The following is a 19,651-nucleotide window of genomic DNA, read 5'->3' on the forward strand; positions in this document are numbered from 1 at the left end:
AAGTATATTAAATGTTACTCATTTTCTTTTGTCATAAGGCATTTCTGTCAAAAATTCTAAAGAAAAACTAATTTTATCTTTCTTTAAGCCACATGCTAATGAATTAGAGTTTTTTATACTTGTCTGTTCCTTGCTATGATTTTCTTCTTTGTGGGCTTCTCTTATTTTATGATAGGCCCACTTTGCCTCTGTTCAGTATTTGTTACTTTCTTCTCATTTTCTTTTTTTTCCATTTCTTTTTGATTCTTAAAAACAGGAATATTTTTTTTTCCAATTTCTGTTAAGGCTTTATCTGTTGTGATGACTCTTGGGTCCTTACTAGTTTATTCCGTTTCTAAAATGCTGTTTTATTTGTTTTCTCTTTATTTCCTCTTTGATTTATATCACCTCCTTTCTCAGTACCACACAATTCTTTTAGGACTGTATGTGTTTTAGCTCTGTTTGAAATACTACATTATAGTTTTGGTTTGGTTTTTGATGATATCTTTTGGCATACTTTCATTTCCTGTAGAGATATTTATTATTCTGCTCTCTAATCTCTCTCTCTCTCTTTTAATGATAACATTGTAATTGAGCCTTGACACCTTTCATTTTCTTGAAATTTTAAAGAAACCTGGGTTCAGATAGCCCTTCTAGCTTCACTAGGGTCCTACTTCTGTTCAGTTGTGCAGTCTTCAAAAGTATGGCTCATTGTTGCTGAGATTTCCTGGCTTTGCTTCTCTCTCCATTTTTATGTGGACTTGCTCTTTTCTGTGTCACTGCTTGTTCCAGATAAAAGTTGGGATCATGTTAATTAACTTCTTTTCTCTAGCATTGGGCCTTTCAGCACTAGGATACCCTTGCATCTCTGCAATAACATCCAACAATACATTTGTGTATTTGTCTACCATTTCTGATTCTCCACTCGAATGCTGGTCTGTTTTAAGTGACTCCATTAGAGCTGGAAGCATGTCTTCATGCCTGATAATAATTGCTGAATATCATATAAGAACAATTAGAGACATACTTGAGGTGTTGGATGATTTTTGTTTCTCCAGAGTTGGTTTACTTTTCTTCTGGGGAAATAACTAGACTAGGAAAAATTTATTTTAATTCAATATTAGATTTGATTCACTCTGAGCTGAGATTCATTCTTCTTCAGGGTTTCTCTTCTGATTCGTCCTTATTCCTTGGTGCAGCGTCTTGGAGCCCCAACTCAAAGCCTTTGTTACCTTATTTAAAAAAAAACACTTAAACATGTGGAAAGAAAGCATGAACATGCATATAACCCCTTTGGAGATTTTGAAAAATTCCATTGTCTCTCCTAGTTTGATGAGATTGCTAAAATCAGTTTGGTTGGCGTCTTTTCCAAATACAGGGCCCCTCTTTTGGCATCTCTTTTCTCTGGGTTTTTGGTTCCATGTGTATAATTTTTTATCAGCTCTCTGCTGCCTCCAAAAAGATTATTTTAATATTTTGTCTGATTTCTTTAGCTGTTCTCAGTGGAAAAGTTAGTCTTAAGCAACCTAATTTGCCATTGGCAGAAGCAAAAGTTTGTTCTGATCACTTTTGAATGAAAATAATTCCCAGACTTAGCTTTGCAGTGTTTCTGTTTTCTTGCTAAGTTCTCAAAAAAAAAAAAAATAAATAAAGTGAATAAAACTCATAAAAACAAACACACTGAGAATTTAAGAATTTCAGCATTGAAACCATGCTTGAAAGTCTATCTTACACAATAGTTTTAGGAAGAAGAGAAAATTAAAACATAGGAATTATTCCTTTGGGAGATTTTTAAGATAATGATCAAAAGTTAGTTGTGAGTATATGAAATTAATAATTGTCTACTTTCTAATGAATGTGAATAAACAACATTTATTGTACATCTGTGTGTAGAACTGCTTTTAAATATTCAAAGACTTCAGGGTTAGTGTGAATACATTTTCAAGTTTATTTTCAATTGAATTTAGGTAATAACCTAACTCAGACAATCTAATTTAAAATAATTGGGTAGATTAAAATAATAATCTACTCAATTCATTTAAAAAATATTTTGCCTCATAAATGAAAATCTAACTGATAATATGATAAAAATTAACCCATATTTCCCAATAAGGACCTCTCAGATAAGTTGAGTCCATTTTTTTTTCTCTTCAGATGGTAAAACATGTCACTAATCACAGAATTAATGGCAAGCAATGACATGGTTCTCAGTTTCTTGAAATATTGTTATTTTTTTAGAGTATGATTTCATCTTAAAATGTTTTAACTAAGGTTTTAAAGTACTATAATTTAAAAAATTGATGGAGTTAATGTCCTTTCTATATTTTATGTGTAACCATTATAGAGAGGTGATCAGGGTGTCTTTTTTTCTTATTGTTGGCTAATGATTTATGTTCATTCCTAAAATCAGAAGATCCTAAAAAGTGAATAAAAGCCACGTATGTGTAATATACTTTTTAAACCAAGAATATTTTCTCGGTGTGTTTATTTACTTTCTTATCTACATCTATAACTACATCTCAATGATGTATAATAATGTAAGACCTAGATAAAGCCTTCAGATTTCCTACTTGTCTTTTTATACTTAAGTGACTTTCAGATCTTTGATCTGTTAAAAAAGAAAAGAAAAGAAAAGGAAAGAAAAGTCTTGTATGATGAGATACACAAGAAGACTATATCTCTTTCCATCAGAGGAAGAGGTCCATTACCAGAAGAGGATTTTCTGGTAATCCAAGTGTTTAACGTACAAGAGGAAATGGATACAAATGGTAGTAGTGTGTGTGTGTGTGTGTGTGTGTGTGTGTGTGTTGTATACTTTATGCAGGGTGGATATGTATAGTCCTAAACTGAGCTTTTTAAATTGAATTTATCTTAATAGTCTCTTTGCAATACTCAGTTTCTGTAGTCTTCCTGTCTGCTTTCTGGAGACTATGCTCTGTGTATCACCACCACTGAGATTTAATTCTAATCTAATAACCAAATTACAGATGTGCACTAGTCCAGATGACCTTTTTCCTTCATCACTTTTTCTTTATTTGACAAATGAACATGAACTAGGTGGCTGTTTTGGACCTTCACAATATATTAAATCTTCCTGAACATTTTTCTCAAAACAAAGGTCACCTGCTTGGTGCCATAAATAGATGAATGTTCTGATACTCCTCCCTTGAAGCATTTTAACAATTAGCTGATTTAGAAATCAGAGTATTTCCAGTCTATCATTTTCTGCAGGATTTGTTCCTAAATTGGAAAAGTAGGTATTTATCTGATTAGCTCAAGCATAAAACAAAGGAAAACTTTTCAACAACTTGTGTTTTGTTTTTTTTTTTGGTTAAAGTTTTACAAGAAACAATGTTTTATCTTCCAACAAAATTAAGTTTACCTACTTTTTTCAAATGACTGAAAACTTTCACACTTGCAGAGGAAAATAATATTTTTTCTCACATTTTCCTAATTATAAGGTGATGAAACTTAATACTGTATAATTATGTAAAAGTGCTTGACTGTCTCGTATTTGCATATGTTCATTGTTCCAGACAGTATTGTAGTCAAGTTTGCAGGTACTTCTGGCTATCTAGGGTAGTTGATACTCAGAAAAAGACTTTTTATTCATTTATTTTTATATTAAAATATTTTTAATGTTTATTTATTTTTGAGAGAGAGAAACAGCGCAAGTTGGGGAGGGACAGAGAGAGTCTGAGATACAGAATCCAAAGCAGGCTTCAGGCTCTGAGCTGTCAGCAGAGAGCCTGAAGCAGGGCTGGAACTCACGAACTGTGAGATGATGACCTGAGCCAAAATTGGACACTTAACTGACTGAGCCACCCATGCACCCCAGAAAAAGACTTTTTATTTATTTTTTTAAAAATTTTAGATGTTTTTATTTATTTTTGAGACAGAGAGAGACAGAGCATGAGCAAGGGAGGGGCAGAGAGAGAGGGAGACACAGAATCTGAAGCAGGCTCCAGGCTCTGAACTGTCAGCACAGAGCCCCACGTGGGGCTCGAACTCATGGACTGTGAGATCATGACCTGAGCGGAAGTCGGACGCTTAACTGACTGAGCCACCCAGGCACCCCAAGAAAAAGACTTTTTAGAATATAACTTTCAATTCTTTCAAATGTAGCTATTTCCTGGGGTATACCATCAATAAATGTTATTAATAATTGTCTTTCCTCCAAGTTTTATTTTTATTATTCATTTGTTTTTGAAAAATTTATATATTTATTTTGAGAGTGAGTACATGTGCAATCAGGGCAGGGACAGACAGAGAGGAAGACAGAGAGACTCCCAAGCAGGCTCCATACTGTCACTGGGGAGCCTGTCACAGGGCTCAGACTCAGGAACCTTGAAATAATGACCTGAGCCAAAATCGAGTCTGACGCTTAACCGACTAAATCACCCAGGCTCTCCTTTCCTCAACATTTTAATCCTTTCTGATCTGCATAGAATTATATGTGAATATACATTTTCCAAGGAATTAGAAATTTCTTATTTAGTAGTATAAGGCATTAGCTGAGACAAATTAGGTTTCTAGTCAAAAAGATTAATCATTTAGTTGATAGCTAATATATTCCAGCCTCTGGGAAAGAACTAATGTATTTCCCATGAGCTAAACCAGTCATAATGTATCTGTGATTTCTTATTGCCAGTTTTCACTTTTTTTTTTTTAAACGTTTATTTTATTTATTTTTGGGACAGAGAGAGACAGAGCATGAACGGGGGAGGGGCAGAGAGAGAGGGAGACACAGAATTGGAAACAGGTTCTAGGCTCGGAGCCATCAGCCCAGAGCCTGATGCGGGGCTCGAACTCACGGACCGCGAGATCGTGACCTGGCTGAAGTCGGACGCTTAACCGACTGCGCCACCCAGGCGCCCCCAGTTTTCACTCTTCATAGTAGAATGAATTAAAAAAAAAAACAAGAACATTGCTTAAAAGTTTTATGCTTTTGATTTTAAAAGTAAGACATAGTCATTGCAAGAAATTAGGAAAACCCAGAAATGCATAATAAAAAAAAAAAATTGGAAGATAATTTCTACATTCTTGTATACCTTCCTCTATTTTTATTTCTATCAACATAAACATATATTTATAAAAAAATTTTTGCTGTTTATTTTTGAGAGAGACAGAGACAGAATGCGAGTGGGTTGGGGCAGAGAGAGAGGGAGGCACAGAATCTGAAGCAGGCTGCAGGCTCCAAGCTGTCAGCACAGAGCCTGACGACGTGGGGCTCGAACTCATGAGCTGTGAGATCATGACCTGAATGGAAGTCAGACACTCAACCGACTGAGCCACCCAGGTGCCCCAACATAAACATATATTTTAATCAAAATTGGTATTATACTGTAAGTTATCCTTGATTCTTCTTTCTTTGAATAATATATTATAAATCTCCTTTAGTTACTCAATTTTAGTTCAATTTTGTATAGGTTTAAGTAAAACAGGTATGCATGTCTTGTGCCTTCATGAAGCATACTGTCTAGTGAGGGGACTCTAAAACAAAAGTATAATTGTAAAAGACAAGTTTTATGGAAGAATAAACAGGTGTTATGAAGGAGAATAATTTTAGTGGTAAGGGACCAACATTACTGTATTTAGAGCCAGAATGCTGACATTTATATAGAGGCTTAAGGGATGAAAAAAGTCAACCATGCAAGAGTGGGGTTAAGAGCATGCCAGGAAGAAGAAATAACAGGTGCAAAGGCTATAGGAGGGGAAGGATTTGGTGAGTAGAGGGATCTAAAAGGCCAACAGGCTTGGATAAAGAGGAAGGGGAGATACTGGCCCATGATGAAGTTCATGAGGTAGACAAGGGTCAGTCCTACAGGCAAAAGAGAAGAGGTTTAATTAGAAGTATTATGGGAAGCCATTAAAGACTTTTTGGGTGGTGAAATTGCATACCTGTGTTTACATGGTTTTAAAAGATTATTTTGGATGTGATATGGGGGAAGAATTGGAGGGAGAGCAAGAGTTCACAAAGATGTGAGTTAGGAGGCCCTTGAGGTGGTCCATGAGAAAGATGAAAAGTTGTAATTAAGCTGTTGACAGGAGATATGGAGAGATGTAGACAGCTGTGAGGTGTGTTTTGGGGTTGGAATTGACAGCTTATGAGGTGGTGATGAGTAGGAGTCAGTGGGTTAAAGACAAGGAGTTAAGAAGGATGACTCTCATTTATGGCCTGAGTAACTGAGTGGATGATGATGTCATTTATTGACAAGGGGTGGACTTGGTAAGGACCAAGATTGGGTATGGTTGTGATATAAAAAAAGTATTTAAAGTCAGGTGATAATTCTGAGGGACATGTTAGACAACCACTTGTATAAGCCAAGAAGGCAGTTGTGTGCATGAGTATACTCAGAGGTGAGTCTGGGCTGATGCTTGCATTTGGAAGTTATCATCATGTAGATGGGATTTAAAACCAAAGGAGCAGATAAATAATCTAACAGAAGAGTGAATATAGACAAATAAAGAGGCCTAGAAGTGTGCTCTGACAATAGAGATTGAATGGCTGAGAATCTAGGAAGGGAAGAGAAATGGGAGTGTGGTGTCAAAAGCTAGAAAAGACTGCTTCAGAAAGGAAAGTGTGGACAGCAGTGTCCCATGGTGCTTGCTAGCAATCTAGTGTGAGAAGGGTCAGAGTGACCACTAGATTTCACAGTGTGAAGGTTATTGGTGAGGTCATCAGAAGCAATTTCAGGGCTTTGTGTTGACTAGCTAAAAATTTAATGGCTACGTTAGTAATCTTCACTTGAGATAGCAGAGTATATGCAGTTACCTGTAATGCTGACAAGCCAGTGGTCCCTAGGAAACAAGCTTATGGGATGGCTCCGGCCCTGGGAAATTGTTGGCTTTAACACCTGGGGCTCGCACTGGGAAATTTCACTCTCTTTTCTTCCCTCTGAGTGTGAGTTTGGGTTAAAATCCACTAGAGGGTTTTGGGTGCTAAGGAATATGGATACTGGCTGGGTTTCTATCTGAGAGTGTTGGATGTTTGTTTGGTGCTCTCTTCTTTGGCCTGGGGAGCTTCCAGGCAACAGAAAGGCTGGGAGGGCCCAGCCTGTGTCTGCTTCAGACTTAAACTTCTTGACTTCTGTACTTCTTTTATGGAGTGCGTGGGCACTGCCAGCACATGGTTACTTGGTACATGTTCTTACTCCCACTTTTTAAAAATTAGAAAACCCTGGATAGGCTCATTGTTGGATCTTCTCAGGGCATCACATGTTTTATTCTGAAATAGAAGAGGGTCTTAGAAAGAATGTAGATATTGTAGCCAAAGTGAATGTAGATTTTGTAGCCCAAAGTTGGGACCCTTTGCCTCAATGTTCTCATCTTTAAAATGGGCTAATAATACCTACCTTTCATGGTTAAAGTAATGTGTAAAAAGTACTTGGAACAAAGTAAATACTCAATCAATGGTGACTGTTATTATTATTGTTCAAAGTAAATGTTCGATATTTTGGACATACTGAATTAGTTACTTGGGTTGTGGTTTACCTTTATGATATTGGTCCATGATTTAAAAAAATTGTCAGATACATAAAACTAGTTCTTTTTGGGGTAGTTAGCAATAGCCATAGTAAATCCTTTGTCATCAATATTTTGTACCATAGTTTTATCATCAAAATTTATGTAAACATGACCTTCACTTTTTACTGGATTATCACAGTTCTCTTATTCCTATTAAAAAATCGTATTTCCATGAACTTTAATAAAAACTGGTTCTCCGATAAAATGACATGCATAATGCTGTTCACAAAGGTTTAAATTCCCTTATTAGAATTCCATGGGAGTGAGAGGGGAAGAATGTAAGCCAAATACAAAAAGATGTAAAATTTGAATATCGCTCTGTCTTTGGAAGCAGAGCCTGGTGGCCTTCCTTCACAGTTGGAGGAGGGACTAGAAAGTGTCTTGTCTTGTTTTCCACTTCCGCTAAGATGGAGAGACTTAATGTTTTTAAGCAAAAGTGCAATTCACTAGCTTAAAACATGTAAGTATCATAGGTCCTCATCTGGCTGTCTAGATGCCATAAGAATTAAAGCAAAGCCAAACAAAACTCACATGATTAAAGTGTATATTACATTATAAGAAAGTTCTCCCCAAAACATAGCTGATGGACTCTTTTGTGTGGAGAACTTCTGGAGTATGAGTACTTGGACCCCTCCAGTTGTAAAAATATATGTTGCTTGGCCTAGTTTTACACTAGGTTAGGAAAAATAATCTGTGATACATTAAAATTTAAGGGAGAAATAACTTCTTTTGACTAGAATGAGATTTGGTTTTCAAGAGGGGAGGATGAGGAGGGAAGGAGGTGTTACAGCTTGTTATATGAATTTTCAGAAGCTGCTTTTCTAATAATGTGAAAGAACTCAGTGCTCATTTTTTCTGATTTCCCTGTGAATAAGAGGGAATGATTTTGTCTCCAAAGACTTTTTGGTGGTACTTTATTTTATCAAGCCACTGGGATATTTTTTGCTTCTGGTTTCAAGGAACTGTATTACTACAAAGTAGTATACTGTAATAATCATGCAAGACTTGATTTTAACCTCTCTCTTTCTCTTTTTCTCTATAGTTTGGAAGGACTGAAGTAATTGATAATACTTTAAATCCTGATTTTGTAAGAAAATTTATCCTGGACTACTTTTTTGAGGAAAGGGAGAACCTTCGCTTTGACTTGTAAGTTCTGATATAACTTGCATTAAAAAAAAATGATTGTTAAAGGCAAGTTGTGTAACATAAGGCTGGGTCTGGTTGCACTGAATACTAGATTACACTGGCAGGAAACCAGATTAATTCTATTTAGAGCGTGTTCTGAGCACTGTCTCTAGCATTGCTTTACATTTTATAGGTTTTTGGCTATATATTTATTGAAAAATTAGTGAACAATTTAACCATGTAGAAATGCTGCATGGTATGTATGGACATTCTTTCAAACCATGTTAAGCCTCAGTAATTTCTTTTCAAGCTCTGCATATATTCCAAGGTGATCTCATGTACTCCCATGTCCCCCAGATCTTTGTTTCTCTCAGCCATTTCTTCGTATAGTATATGGATATCTGCCTTCCTTTTATCCCTTTGTGGCCTCATATTGCCAAGGCATAGGATTCTAGAGCCAGACTGCTTGATATTTTTAATATTCTTGTTATTTTGACACTAAATTAAGCAGATCAAAATATTACCATCAAATTCAACTTCTTGTCCGCAGGGAATCTAGTGTCAGTTTGTAAGATGTTATTTGTTACTGAGTTTTTGTTTCACAGAGGTAAATTGTGGTGATTGTTGAAACATCTGGATATTGTTAAAAGAAAACCTATTGAGAGGGAAAAGTATAACATATGTTATAGCATGTATTTAATAAATTTAAATAATTAAAGAGAGTTTATGAGCATTGCAAGTATTTAAAAATATAAATGTCTTACTTTAAATAGCTGGAAACAATAAAATGTACCAGGCTGTCACAATTTATAGACTTTTTTTGATGAAAGCTATCATCTCTTATTTGAAAAAGTCACCATTTGCTTCTTAATGTAGAAAGTTGTTTACTGTTAACAGTCTTTCTTGTTGTCCCCTAAAATGTGTGCAGTAAAATAACCCACCATGCTTCTGTTTAAAAAAGGATAATTTTATGCCAGGCCCTTTCCTTCAAGAGTTATAAGAGTTTTCACTATTCATTATATTTATCAAACAAAATTTATTATGGCCTGTTTGGTTTTTATTTTATTGAAACCCCTTCTGAAATAATAAAAATCATACTTAGGAGAAAAAGTAGAATGTAATGGTTTCCTGACCATGTTTATCGTGGAGATTACTCACAGTGATATTATTTAAAAATGACATATAAATCATGTGAATGTGGTTTCATTTTCTCATTGTTCACGGCCTGCATAGCCATTGTTTTTAAGAATTCTCTTTCATATACCAGTGTGGTACTCCCTTAATTTTTTGCCCCTGGTTTTAGACTTAACTTTATCCTGAAACCAGCCATTATTTCATGATTCTTGTTCTCTTTATTTCCCTTTCCCTCTCTCTCTTTCTTATTCATTTATATTGTTTTCTCTCATTTAAAAATAGTAAATACTGATTATAAATTTTAAATAACGTAGGCATTTAAAAGTGAAAGTTTTGGCGCTTGGGTGGCTCAGTCAGTTAAGCCTCCAACTTCGGCTCAGGTCATGATCTCATGGCTCCTGAGTTCGAATGCCCTGTCGGGCTCTGTGCTGACAACTCAGAGCCTGGAGCCTGCTTCGGATCCTGTGTCTCCCTCTCTCTCTGCCCTCCCCCACTCGCACTCTGTCTCCTTTTCTCTCTCTCCCTCTCTCTCTCTCTCTCAAAAATAAACATGAAAAAAATTTTTTTAAAGTCAGAGTTTCTTGTTCTTCCAATACCAAAAAAAAAAAAGTCCCAAAAAACAACAAATTCACAAATAACCAAAAATGTACATGACTCAATGTATATACTTGCATATGGGAATCTCAGTATTTTGAAAATCACAAATACTTTCCTATTACTTGCATTTTTCAGATACCTTTTTATGCCATTATGTGTGTGTGTGTGTGTGTGTGTGTGTGTGTGTGTGTATTTCATTCATTTTATGCTGCATAATTTTCATTGTTTGAAAAAACACTATTTATTTAGCCAAACATTTACTGATGGATCCTTTGGCTGGTTCTATTTTTACTATTACATATAATCTTGCAGTGAGTATCCTATTAGGTAAATTTCTTATATTTTTTTTCATTTTCAGAATGTAAATTATTCAGAGTCAGATTTTAGGATGAAAAGATGTATGTGGTTTATATACACAATGGAGTACTACATGGCAATGAGAAAGAATGAAATATGGCCCTTTGTAGCAACGTGGATGGAACTGGAGAGTGTGATGCTAAGTGAATAAGCCATACAGAGAAAGACAGATACCATATGTTTTCACTCTTATGTGGATCCTGAGAAACTTAACAGAAACCCATGGGGGAGGGGAAGGAAAAAAAAAAGAGGTTAGAGTGGGAGAGAGCCAAAGCATAAGAGAGTCTTAAAAACTGAGAACAAACTGAGGGTTGATGGGGGGTGGGAGGGAGGGGAGAGTGGGTGATGGGTATTGAGTAGGGCACCTTTTGGGATGAGCACTGGGTGTTGTATGGAAACCAATTTGACAATAAATTTCATATATTGAAAAAAAAAAGATGTAGATAGGAGTACTCACTCTTCATGCTAATCTTTGAGACCAACTTAGAAATCTTTTTTATGTTAATTTTTAAAACTTTTTAAAATTTAATAAAATTTAATTTATAGTAATTTAATTTTTTATATTTTTATATGAATTTAAATTTATTTTAATTTCATTAAATTATATTTCATTTTCATATTTTTCATTAAATTAATTTCATTTTCATTTTATTTTAATTTAAATTCATATAAAAATAAATTTAATTTCTCTCTCTCTCATTGTTTCCCCTTTGTTTTATCTCTTAAAATTTACATATAAGTGAAATCACATGGTATTTGTCTTTCTCTGGTTATTTTGCTTAGCATTATACTCTCTAGCTCCATTGATGTCATTGCAAAAGGCAAGATTTCATTCTTTTTGATGGCTGAGTAATATTCCATTGCATATATACACCACATCTTCTTTAACCATTCATCAGTTGATGGACACTAGGGCTCTTGTGTCCATCAATTAGCCAAATAGACATTTTGGCTATTGTAAATAATACTGCTATAAATGTAGGGGTGCATGTGTCCCTTCGAATTAGTATTCTTGCATTCTTTGGGTAAATACCCAGTAGTGCAATTGCTGGATCATGAGGTAGTTCTATTTTTAACTTTTCTATACTGTTTTCCATAGTGGCTGCACCAGTTTGCATTCCCACCATCAGTGCAAGAGGGTTCCTTATTCTCCATATCCTAACCAACACCTGTTGTTTCTTGTATTGTTGATTTTAGCCATTCTGAGAGGTGTGAGGTGATAACTCATTGTAGTTTTGATTTGCATTTCCCTGATGGTGATGATGAACATCTTTTCATGTGTCTGTTGGCCATCTATATGTCATCTTTGGAGAAATAACTGTTCATGTCTTCTCCCCATTTTTAAATTGAATTATTTATTTTTTGGGTGTTGAATATGATAGGTTCTTCATAGGTTTTGAATACTATTCTTTTATCAGGTATGTCATTTGCAATATCAGGTCTGTCATTTCTCTCATTTCATAGGTTGCCTTTTAGTTTTGTTGATTATTTTCTTTGCTGTGCAGAAGCTTTTTATTTTGATGTAGTTCCCATGGTTTGTTTTTGCTTTTGTTTCCCTTGCCTTAGGAGACATACCTAGAAAGAAGTTGCTACGGCTGATGTCAAAGAAGTTACTGCCTGTGTTTTCTTCTAGGATTTTTATGCTTTCAGATTTCATATTTGGTCTTTCATCCATTTTGCATTTATTTTTGTGTGTGGTGTAAGAAAGTGGTCCCGTTTCATAGTTTTGCCTGTTGCTGTCCAGTTTTCCCAGCAGCGTTTGTTGAAGAGACTTTTTCCCATTGCATTTTCTTGCATGAATTGTTGAAGATTAATTGACCATATAATTGTGGGTTTATTTCTGGGTTTTCTATTCTGTTCTATTGATCTGTATGTCTATTTTTGTGCCAACAATAAACTGTTTTGATTACTACTGCTTTGTAGTATAACTTGAAGTCCAGAACTGTGATGTGTCCAGCTTTCCTTTTCCTTTTCAGGATTGCTTTGGCTATTCGGGGTCTTTTCTGGTTCCATACAAATTTTAGGATTCTTTGTTCTAGTTCTGTGAAAAATGCTGTTTGTATTACGATGTGGATTGCATTAAATCTGTAGATTGCTTTGGGTAGGATGGGCATTTTAACAATATTTGTTCTTCTAATCCATGAGCATGGCATATATTTCCATTTCTTTGTTTTGTCTTCTTTCATCAGTGTTTTATAGCTTACAGAGTACAGGTCTTTCACCTGTTTTGTTAGGTTTATTCCTAGGTATCTTATTATTTTTGGTGCGATTGTAAATGGGAATATTTCCTTAATTTCTTTTTTGGCTGCCTCACTGTTGGCCTATAGAAATGCAACAGATTTCTGTACATTGATTTTGTGTCCTGCGACTTTACTGAATTCGTTTATCAGTTCTAGCAGTTTTTGGTGAAGTCTTTCAGGTTTTCTGTATATAGTATCATTACATCTGCAAATAATGAAAGTTTCACTTCTTCCTTACCAGTTGGGGTGCCTTTTATTTCTTTCTGTTCTCTGTTGTTGTGGCTAGGACTTCCAGTATTATATTGAATAATAGTGGTGAGAGTGGGCATCCCTGTCTTGTTCCTGACCTTAGAGGGGAAAACTGAGATTTTCCCCATTAAGGATGGTGTTAACTGGGTTTTTCATATATGGCCTTTATTATGTTGAGCTATGTTCCCTCTAAGCTTACTTCGTTGAGGGTTTTTTTTTTTATCGATAGTTTTTTATCAATACTTTTTTATCAATACTTTTTTATCAGTACTTTGTCAAATACTTTTTCTGCGTCTTTTGAAATGATCATATGGTCTTACCCTTTCTTTTATTGATGCGATTTATCAAATTGATCAATTTATGAATATTGAGCCACCCTTGCAACCCAGGCAAAAATCCCACTTGATCATGGCGGTTGATTTTTTTAATGTGTGGTTGGATTCAGGTTGCTAGTATTTTGTTGAGAATTTTTGCATCTGTGTTAATCAGGGATTTTGGCCTGTAGTTCTCTTTGTTGATGGTGTGATTATCTGATTTTGGTATCAGGATAATACTTGCCTCATAGAACAAATTTGGAAGTTTACTGTTTTTTGGAATAGTTTAAGAAGAGTAGGTATTAATTCTTCTTTAAAGTTTGGTGGAATTTGCCTTTGAAGCCAAGATCCTATATACTTTGTTCTCTGAGCGCCTTGCCTATGTTTTAGCTCCAATTTTCAGAACCCATTTCTGTTTCATTTTGGTTGCTGTCTGCCAACAGGCTCCTGTCACCATCACAAGCAGCTGCTGCCGGGTGACTGTTTCACCACTGTACCCACTTGGCCCTGGCTTCTTAAGCCCGTGTCATACTCAGCCTTTATCACTTATATCATAACTGTGGCTATTATAGGATGTCACAAGTGGAATGAAAAGAAAGGAAATAGTGCTTTCAAAAGGATGATAGCAATCAAATGTTTGTTAGAAGACGAATGAGCAAAAATTGAGAGCTGGGCTAGTCATTTTGGAGAGGAAACGAAGGTAAAGAATGATTTGCCTGTATGGAGGCTAACGATTGCATTCTCATCTCTACTGAAGATGAGGCTGTGGAAGCCAATGGGTTTTAAAACGTGTTGAGTGCAAGAAATGTAATTCCACTGAACTCAGTGCTGGTTAGTCTTCAAATATTATGCCTGTTTTAACAGATAGCATTTCAAAAATCACTCTGACAAACTAGTGAGTCCAAATGAGAATGTATTGTGGTAGGGAGGCACCTGATACTTATTTCATGTTTCTAAGCTTTCTTGGTATGCTTAGCATGGACAAGGAAAGGCTTAAAGGTAGGAAGAAGTTAGGGCATTGCTAGAACTTACCACACCTCTCTAGTATTTCATGATAAATGAATGACATTGTTTAACTTCACTGTATGTATTTCAGAGACTTAATAAAAGAAAACAGGGGCGCCTGGGTGGCGCAGTCGGTTAAGCGTCCGACTTCAGCCAGGTCACGATCTCGCGGTCCGTGAGTTCGAGCCCCGCATCAGGCTCTGGGCGATGGCTCAGAGCCTGGAGCCTGTTTCCGATTCTGTGTCTCCCTCTCTCTCTGCTCCTCCCCCGTTCATGCTCTGTCTCTCTCTGTCCCAAAAATAAATAAACGTTGAAAAAAAAATAAATAAAAAATAAAAGAAAACAAAACTTCAATACACTTACAGGTAGAAATATAGAAGGAAAGAATGATAAGAAGGTTTAATATATTTGTTGCTAATATCTTCCAGTTATTTATAAACTAAATGAAATAATTACAGAAGCTCATGGAGTTTGAGTTAGCATATAAGTTTTGTAGGCACAGACACAAAGAGGTTATTTTTGTTAGCACTACTACCCTTATTCACAGTGTATAATAGAATCATACGAATACATAACTAACCCACCCAACACATTTGTGAGGTGGAGTTAATCTATTTTTGTAAATGAGAAAACCAAGTCCCAGAAAGTTTAATATGTTCAAAGGATCTGTGCTCTCCAGTATTGAGTCAGATTTTGCCTGAAATAGTTTATAATTAAATGGTACAAAACACGAATTTCTAAAATGTTATGAATATTAAAGTTAATGTCTAAATTGGGATATTTTTATTTTTGCCTTGGTTATCTAGTACTGATGAGCGTCTACGTCTATGTGGTCTGCCACACATTGAATACAATAATATGATAGAATATATTTGATCTAAGTAAACAAAGTAAGACCGTGTGGGAAATTGTTTTGTTTGATTGGAATGGGAGCATGTTGTATTATTTTATCTCAGTGTGACAAGAAGAAATAATGTGACAGAAATTAGTGTAGGTAAATTGATATGTTTTAACTTCTTCAGCTTCCTCTTTTCTTCTAAAAATTATAGCGGTTTTTATAGAAGTTGTGTAATGTTCAAAATGTGAAAGCATATTGCAAGACTGAATTAAGTATCGTTTTACCTTTTGAATGCATTTGGGTAATTTCAGCAATTTGATTCAAATACCTTTATTTCAATTGTATATTATCTCCAAATAATTCAAACAATTAGGGCCAGAGAAAGGGATACTTGGAGAAGATTACCAAGAAAAGCAACAAGTATATTTTCTTGGTTCATGTAGTATTTTTCATATCACTTTAATTAATTCCTTTTGACTTACCATGTATTAGAATATTTTACATAACACCTTTCACCTGTGAGAGCAGACTTTTTTCTTTCTTTCTTCCTTTTTGTTTTTATTTTGCGATTTTTTCAGCAGATCTACCCAAAGTAATGTGGAAAACACTGTATTTCTTCTCTAGTTATGTGGATCTACTTACTCATTAGTATACATAATTATAATCAATTTTTAAATTTTGCCTTAGCAATGTCTTATTCCTAGGGAAAAATATTCATTGTAGCATATTTGGAAAATTAAAATAGGATAAGGTAGGAAATAATTCACCTATAATCCTGATCTGCATCTCTCAAAAAACTACAGCAATACTCCCAACACATTTATGTAACATGTTCTCTTGAGGGAACAGCAATGTCGAAGATGACAGTAGTCTGAATTGGCCAACAGACAGATGTAAATGGTTTTCAGTGCTGTTTTTTATTTAATTGGTCTCTTGATTTTATAAAATTCTAAAAAATAAGAATTAAAAATAGTCTGTAGGGGCGCCTGGGTGGCGCAGTCGGTTAAGCGTCCGACTTCAGCCAGGTCACGATCTCGCGGTCCGTGAGTTCGAGCCCCGCGTCGGGCTCTGGGCTGATGGCTCAGAGCCTGGAGCCTGTTTCCGATTCTGTGTCTCCCTCTCTCTCTGCCCCTCCCCCGTTCATGCTCTGTCTCTCTCTGTCCCCAAAATAAATAAAAAACGTTGAAAAAAATTAAAAAAAAATAGTCTGTAAAAGTGTGTCATAGAAAGAACTGCATATTATGGTAGGTTTGACAAATGGTTTTTAGGAGCCTTTTTTGTTTAACTTTCAATGATAGAAAATTGTAATGACAGAGACAGAGAGAGAGAGAGAGAGAATGAATATGTATTCTTGTCACAATTGGCCCCAATTCTTGTAAATTCTGGTTAATCCATAGTTGTTATTGTTATTACCATAATATGCTTGAAATGGATATTTGAGATTAATTTACCAATCACAAATTTTAAAATTCTCCTGATTTTTTGATTTGATGTGTACTTCTTCATTCAAGATCATGGTTTCTAAAAAGGAAAAAAGAAACCCCACCAAACCCCAAAACCAAAACAAACAAAAAAGAGACATGGTCTCTGTCATCATGCTATGCCTGTATCAAGATAAAGTCATAAACTTTGGCATTTATTTATTTTGTTATAGTTGTCACACTGACAATAGTATAGGTACCTCATAAATCACTTTTTTGCCACAGTTGAAAACTATTACTGGCAGAACAGCTGCACAAAAATGAGTTTGAGCAAAAGGTGTGAGTAGTCACATCACTGCATAACATGAGCAGAAGAATAGGAGAAATTAGATACAATATATTTCACTCTTGCTTTTCCACTTTTCAACAAGATAGTTATGAGTCTAGATTTGCCTTACCTAGCAAATTATATTCCTTCTTGATAAATCAATGGCAATAATTATGTATTGTATAATATTATTCCATTTTATTTTTGAAGGATTTCAATACTTCGGGGCAATTAAGTTTTTTATGTTTTCCCAACACCATTAATTCCAGTTTTTCCCATTGGTTAAGGACTCCCTTAACAATGTCAAGGTCTATGGGGTGCCTGGGTGGCTCAGTTGGGTAAGCTTCCGACTTCAGCTCAGGTCATGATCTCATGGTTTGGGAGTCTGGATCCTGCTTCGGATTCTGTCTCCCTCTCTGTTCCTCCCTCGCTTCCACTCTTGTCTCTGTCTCTCTCAAAAATAAATAATGTCAAGGTCTAATTTCATGAGTTTTCAGTCACTTTTGTTTATTAGAACCATTTTATTTTATTTTATTTTATTTTATTTTTTTGGTGTGTATTTTATTTTATTTGAGTGGGGAGGGGCTGAGAGAGAGGGAGAGGGAGAGGGAGAGGGAGAGGGAGAGAGAGAGAGAGAGAGAGAGAGAGAGAGAGAGAGAGAATCCTAAGCAGGTTCCACGCTCAGCACAAAGCCTGAAGCAGGGCTCAGTCTCATGACCTTGAGATCATTACCTGAACCAAAATCAAGAGTTGGACACTTAACTGAGTCACTCAGGTGCCCCTAGAACCATCTTATTTTGTTAATCATTATACTCTTCACTTTAAAACTTTAATCTCAAACTTCAGAACTCTTCACCTCCTCTCCCATCAGTTGGAGCTATTTTCAGCTACTTGGGGGAGAGCAGAGGGTGGAAAAAGGAAAGGGTAGATGAAGCTGAGAGGCAGAGGTGTGGGTCTCTTATCTTCTGAAGAATCTAGACCTTAAAGGGGACACATGTCACACATTCTACTTGTTCCTCAGCCCTCAGAAGGCACTTCCTAGGACTGTCAGCTGACATAGTTTTTAATGGCAGCCACAGGCTGGACTTGTAGGCAGTTTCGGTAGCTCAGCAGCATCTGACTGGGGACTCAGATGCTATCTTTTTCTTCAGGCACCCCAGATTTAGGAGATCCCCTTCACTTGACTTTGGGGAATGGGATGAACCTCCCTTGCCCCCCAAGGGATAGGAAATAGCCTGTCACTTTATGAGTAAGTTGTGAAGAAGGGTCTGACCGCACCTCTGACCTAAGCATATTAGCATCTTTTGTTTTTAGCTTTGGACCTTAGCTGGAATTCCAGAAGTACAGGAAAAACTCTAGTCAACATCTGTTACCTCTAACTGAAAGGTAATCTTTAGGATCAACCCAAATCAGTTACTGCCAATTCAGTAGCAGCTTCAAGTTTGCAAAATTAACATTAGTAAATTTAGGCAGTGGGATGTACCCTTGTAGGTGTAAACTACTTAACTTCCTGCTTGCCAATATGATCTTTCTTTCTTAATAAGAGTATGGCATTCAAACACATAAATGCGCGCGCGCGCGCATACACACACACACACACACACACACACACACACACACACACACTTTAACTATTTAGGATGTGGGGTTTATGTCTGAGGGTAAGGACCAGAGTAGTCTTGATACTTTTAGAAAAGTTAGAAGGAAAAGTCCATTAAAGGAAAACTCACGATAATTTCAAATTCATCATAATCCAACTATTATCTAAAGCCATCAGAACTATGCTGCAAATTACATATTTTCAAGAGGGTAGCATTAAAAAAGCTTTGTTAAAGGCAATGAAAGAAGATTATACTTGAAGATACTTAAACTTTGCGATGAAAACAAACTCCTTTTCTTTTTGCTTCTTTTAGCACAACTGAACGTACCATGTTGTTTCTCCCCGGTCCACAGTATACCCTTTATAGAAAACCGTTTCCAGGACTGATTCTTGGGAAGGAACCAGCACAGTTATTTTTCACCTTTGATACTGCTGTAGTGGCTAATTTCAATTTTCTCTTAAAAAGTTGTCTTGAATAAGAAAAATTTCTTGAATAAGAATTTTTTTTTTGGTGCTAACACCTGTAGGTTTTCAGTAGATGTTGGCAGTTTGCTGATTTAAAATTCTAGGTTACAGCTGTTCAGAGTTGATCGGAATGCCCTAATGTGAAGAAGCGTAATTTGTAATTCTTCTGAGGCAGGTATTTGCCTCATACAATTTGAAAGCCAATCTGTGGTAAACATTCTTAGCTGGGGAGTACGTGAACCTCTGCCCAGCATTGGTACACTCAGTGAACTCTGTTTCTTTGCCTTTTATTGATGGAGATGCTTTGTTTCTTTGTAAAAACATTCTTGTTATGTGAGAGTGAAGGCTTTAATTAATCTTTAAAAAGGCAGTTAATTTTTGGTGGGAAGCTATGGACAAGGAACGTGAAAGGAGTATAATTTGGGAGAAACACTGGAGCCAGTGTTGAATAGGAAAAAAAACATTTTCCTAT

At 35.8% G+C, this 19,651-nt stretch overlaps 1 protein-coding gene across 2 annotated transcripts in view; it reads left to right on the forward strand.

The window, feature by feature from the left end:
• The window catches only part of CPNE8 (copine 8), a 234,863-nt gene that overhangs the window by 49,104 nt on the left and 166,108 nt on the right, over nt 1-19,651 (forward strand). For both annotated transcript variants that reach the window (XM_040488446.1, XM_040488445.1), the window contains exon 4: nt 8,549-8,652. In XM_040488446.1, the coding sequence (XP_040344380.1) occupies nt 8,549-8,652 (104 nt within the window). The remainder of the gene's footprint in view (nt 1-8,548; nt 8,653-19,651) is intronic.

The sequence above is a fragment of the Herpailurus yagouaroundi genome, unplaced genomic scaffold (genome assembly GCF_014898765.1).
Source record: "Herpailurus yagouaroundi ecotype Mexico unplaced genomic scaffold, PumYag 166, whole genome shotgun sequence".
Lineage (NCBI taxonomy): Eukaryota > Metazoa > Chordata > Mammalia > Carnivora > Felidae > Herpailurus > Herpailurus yagouaroundi.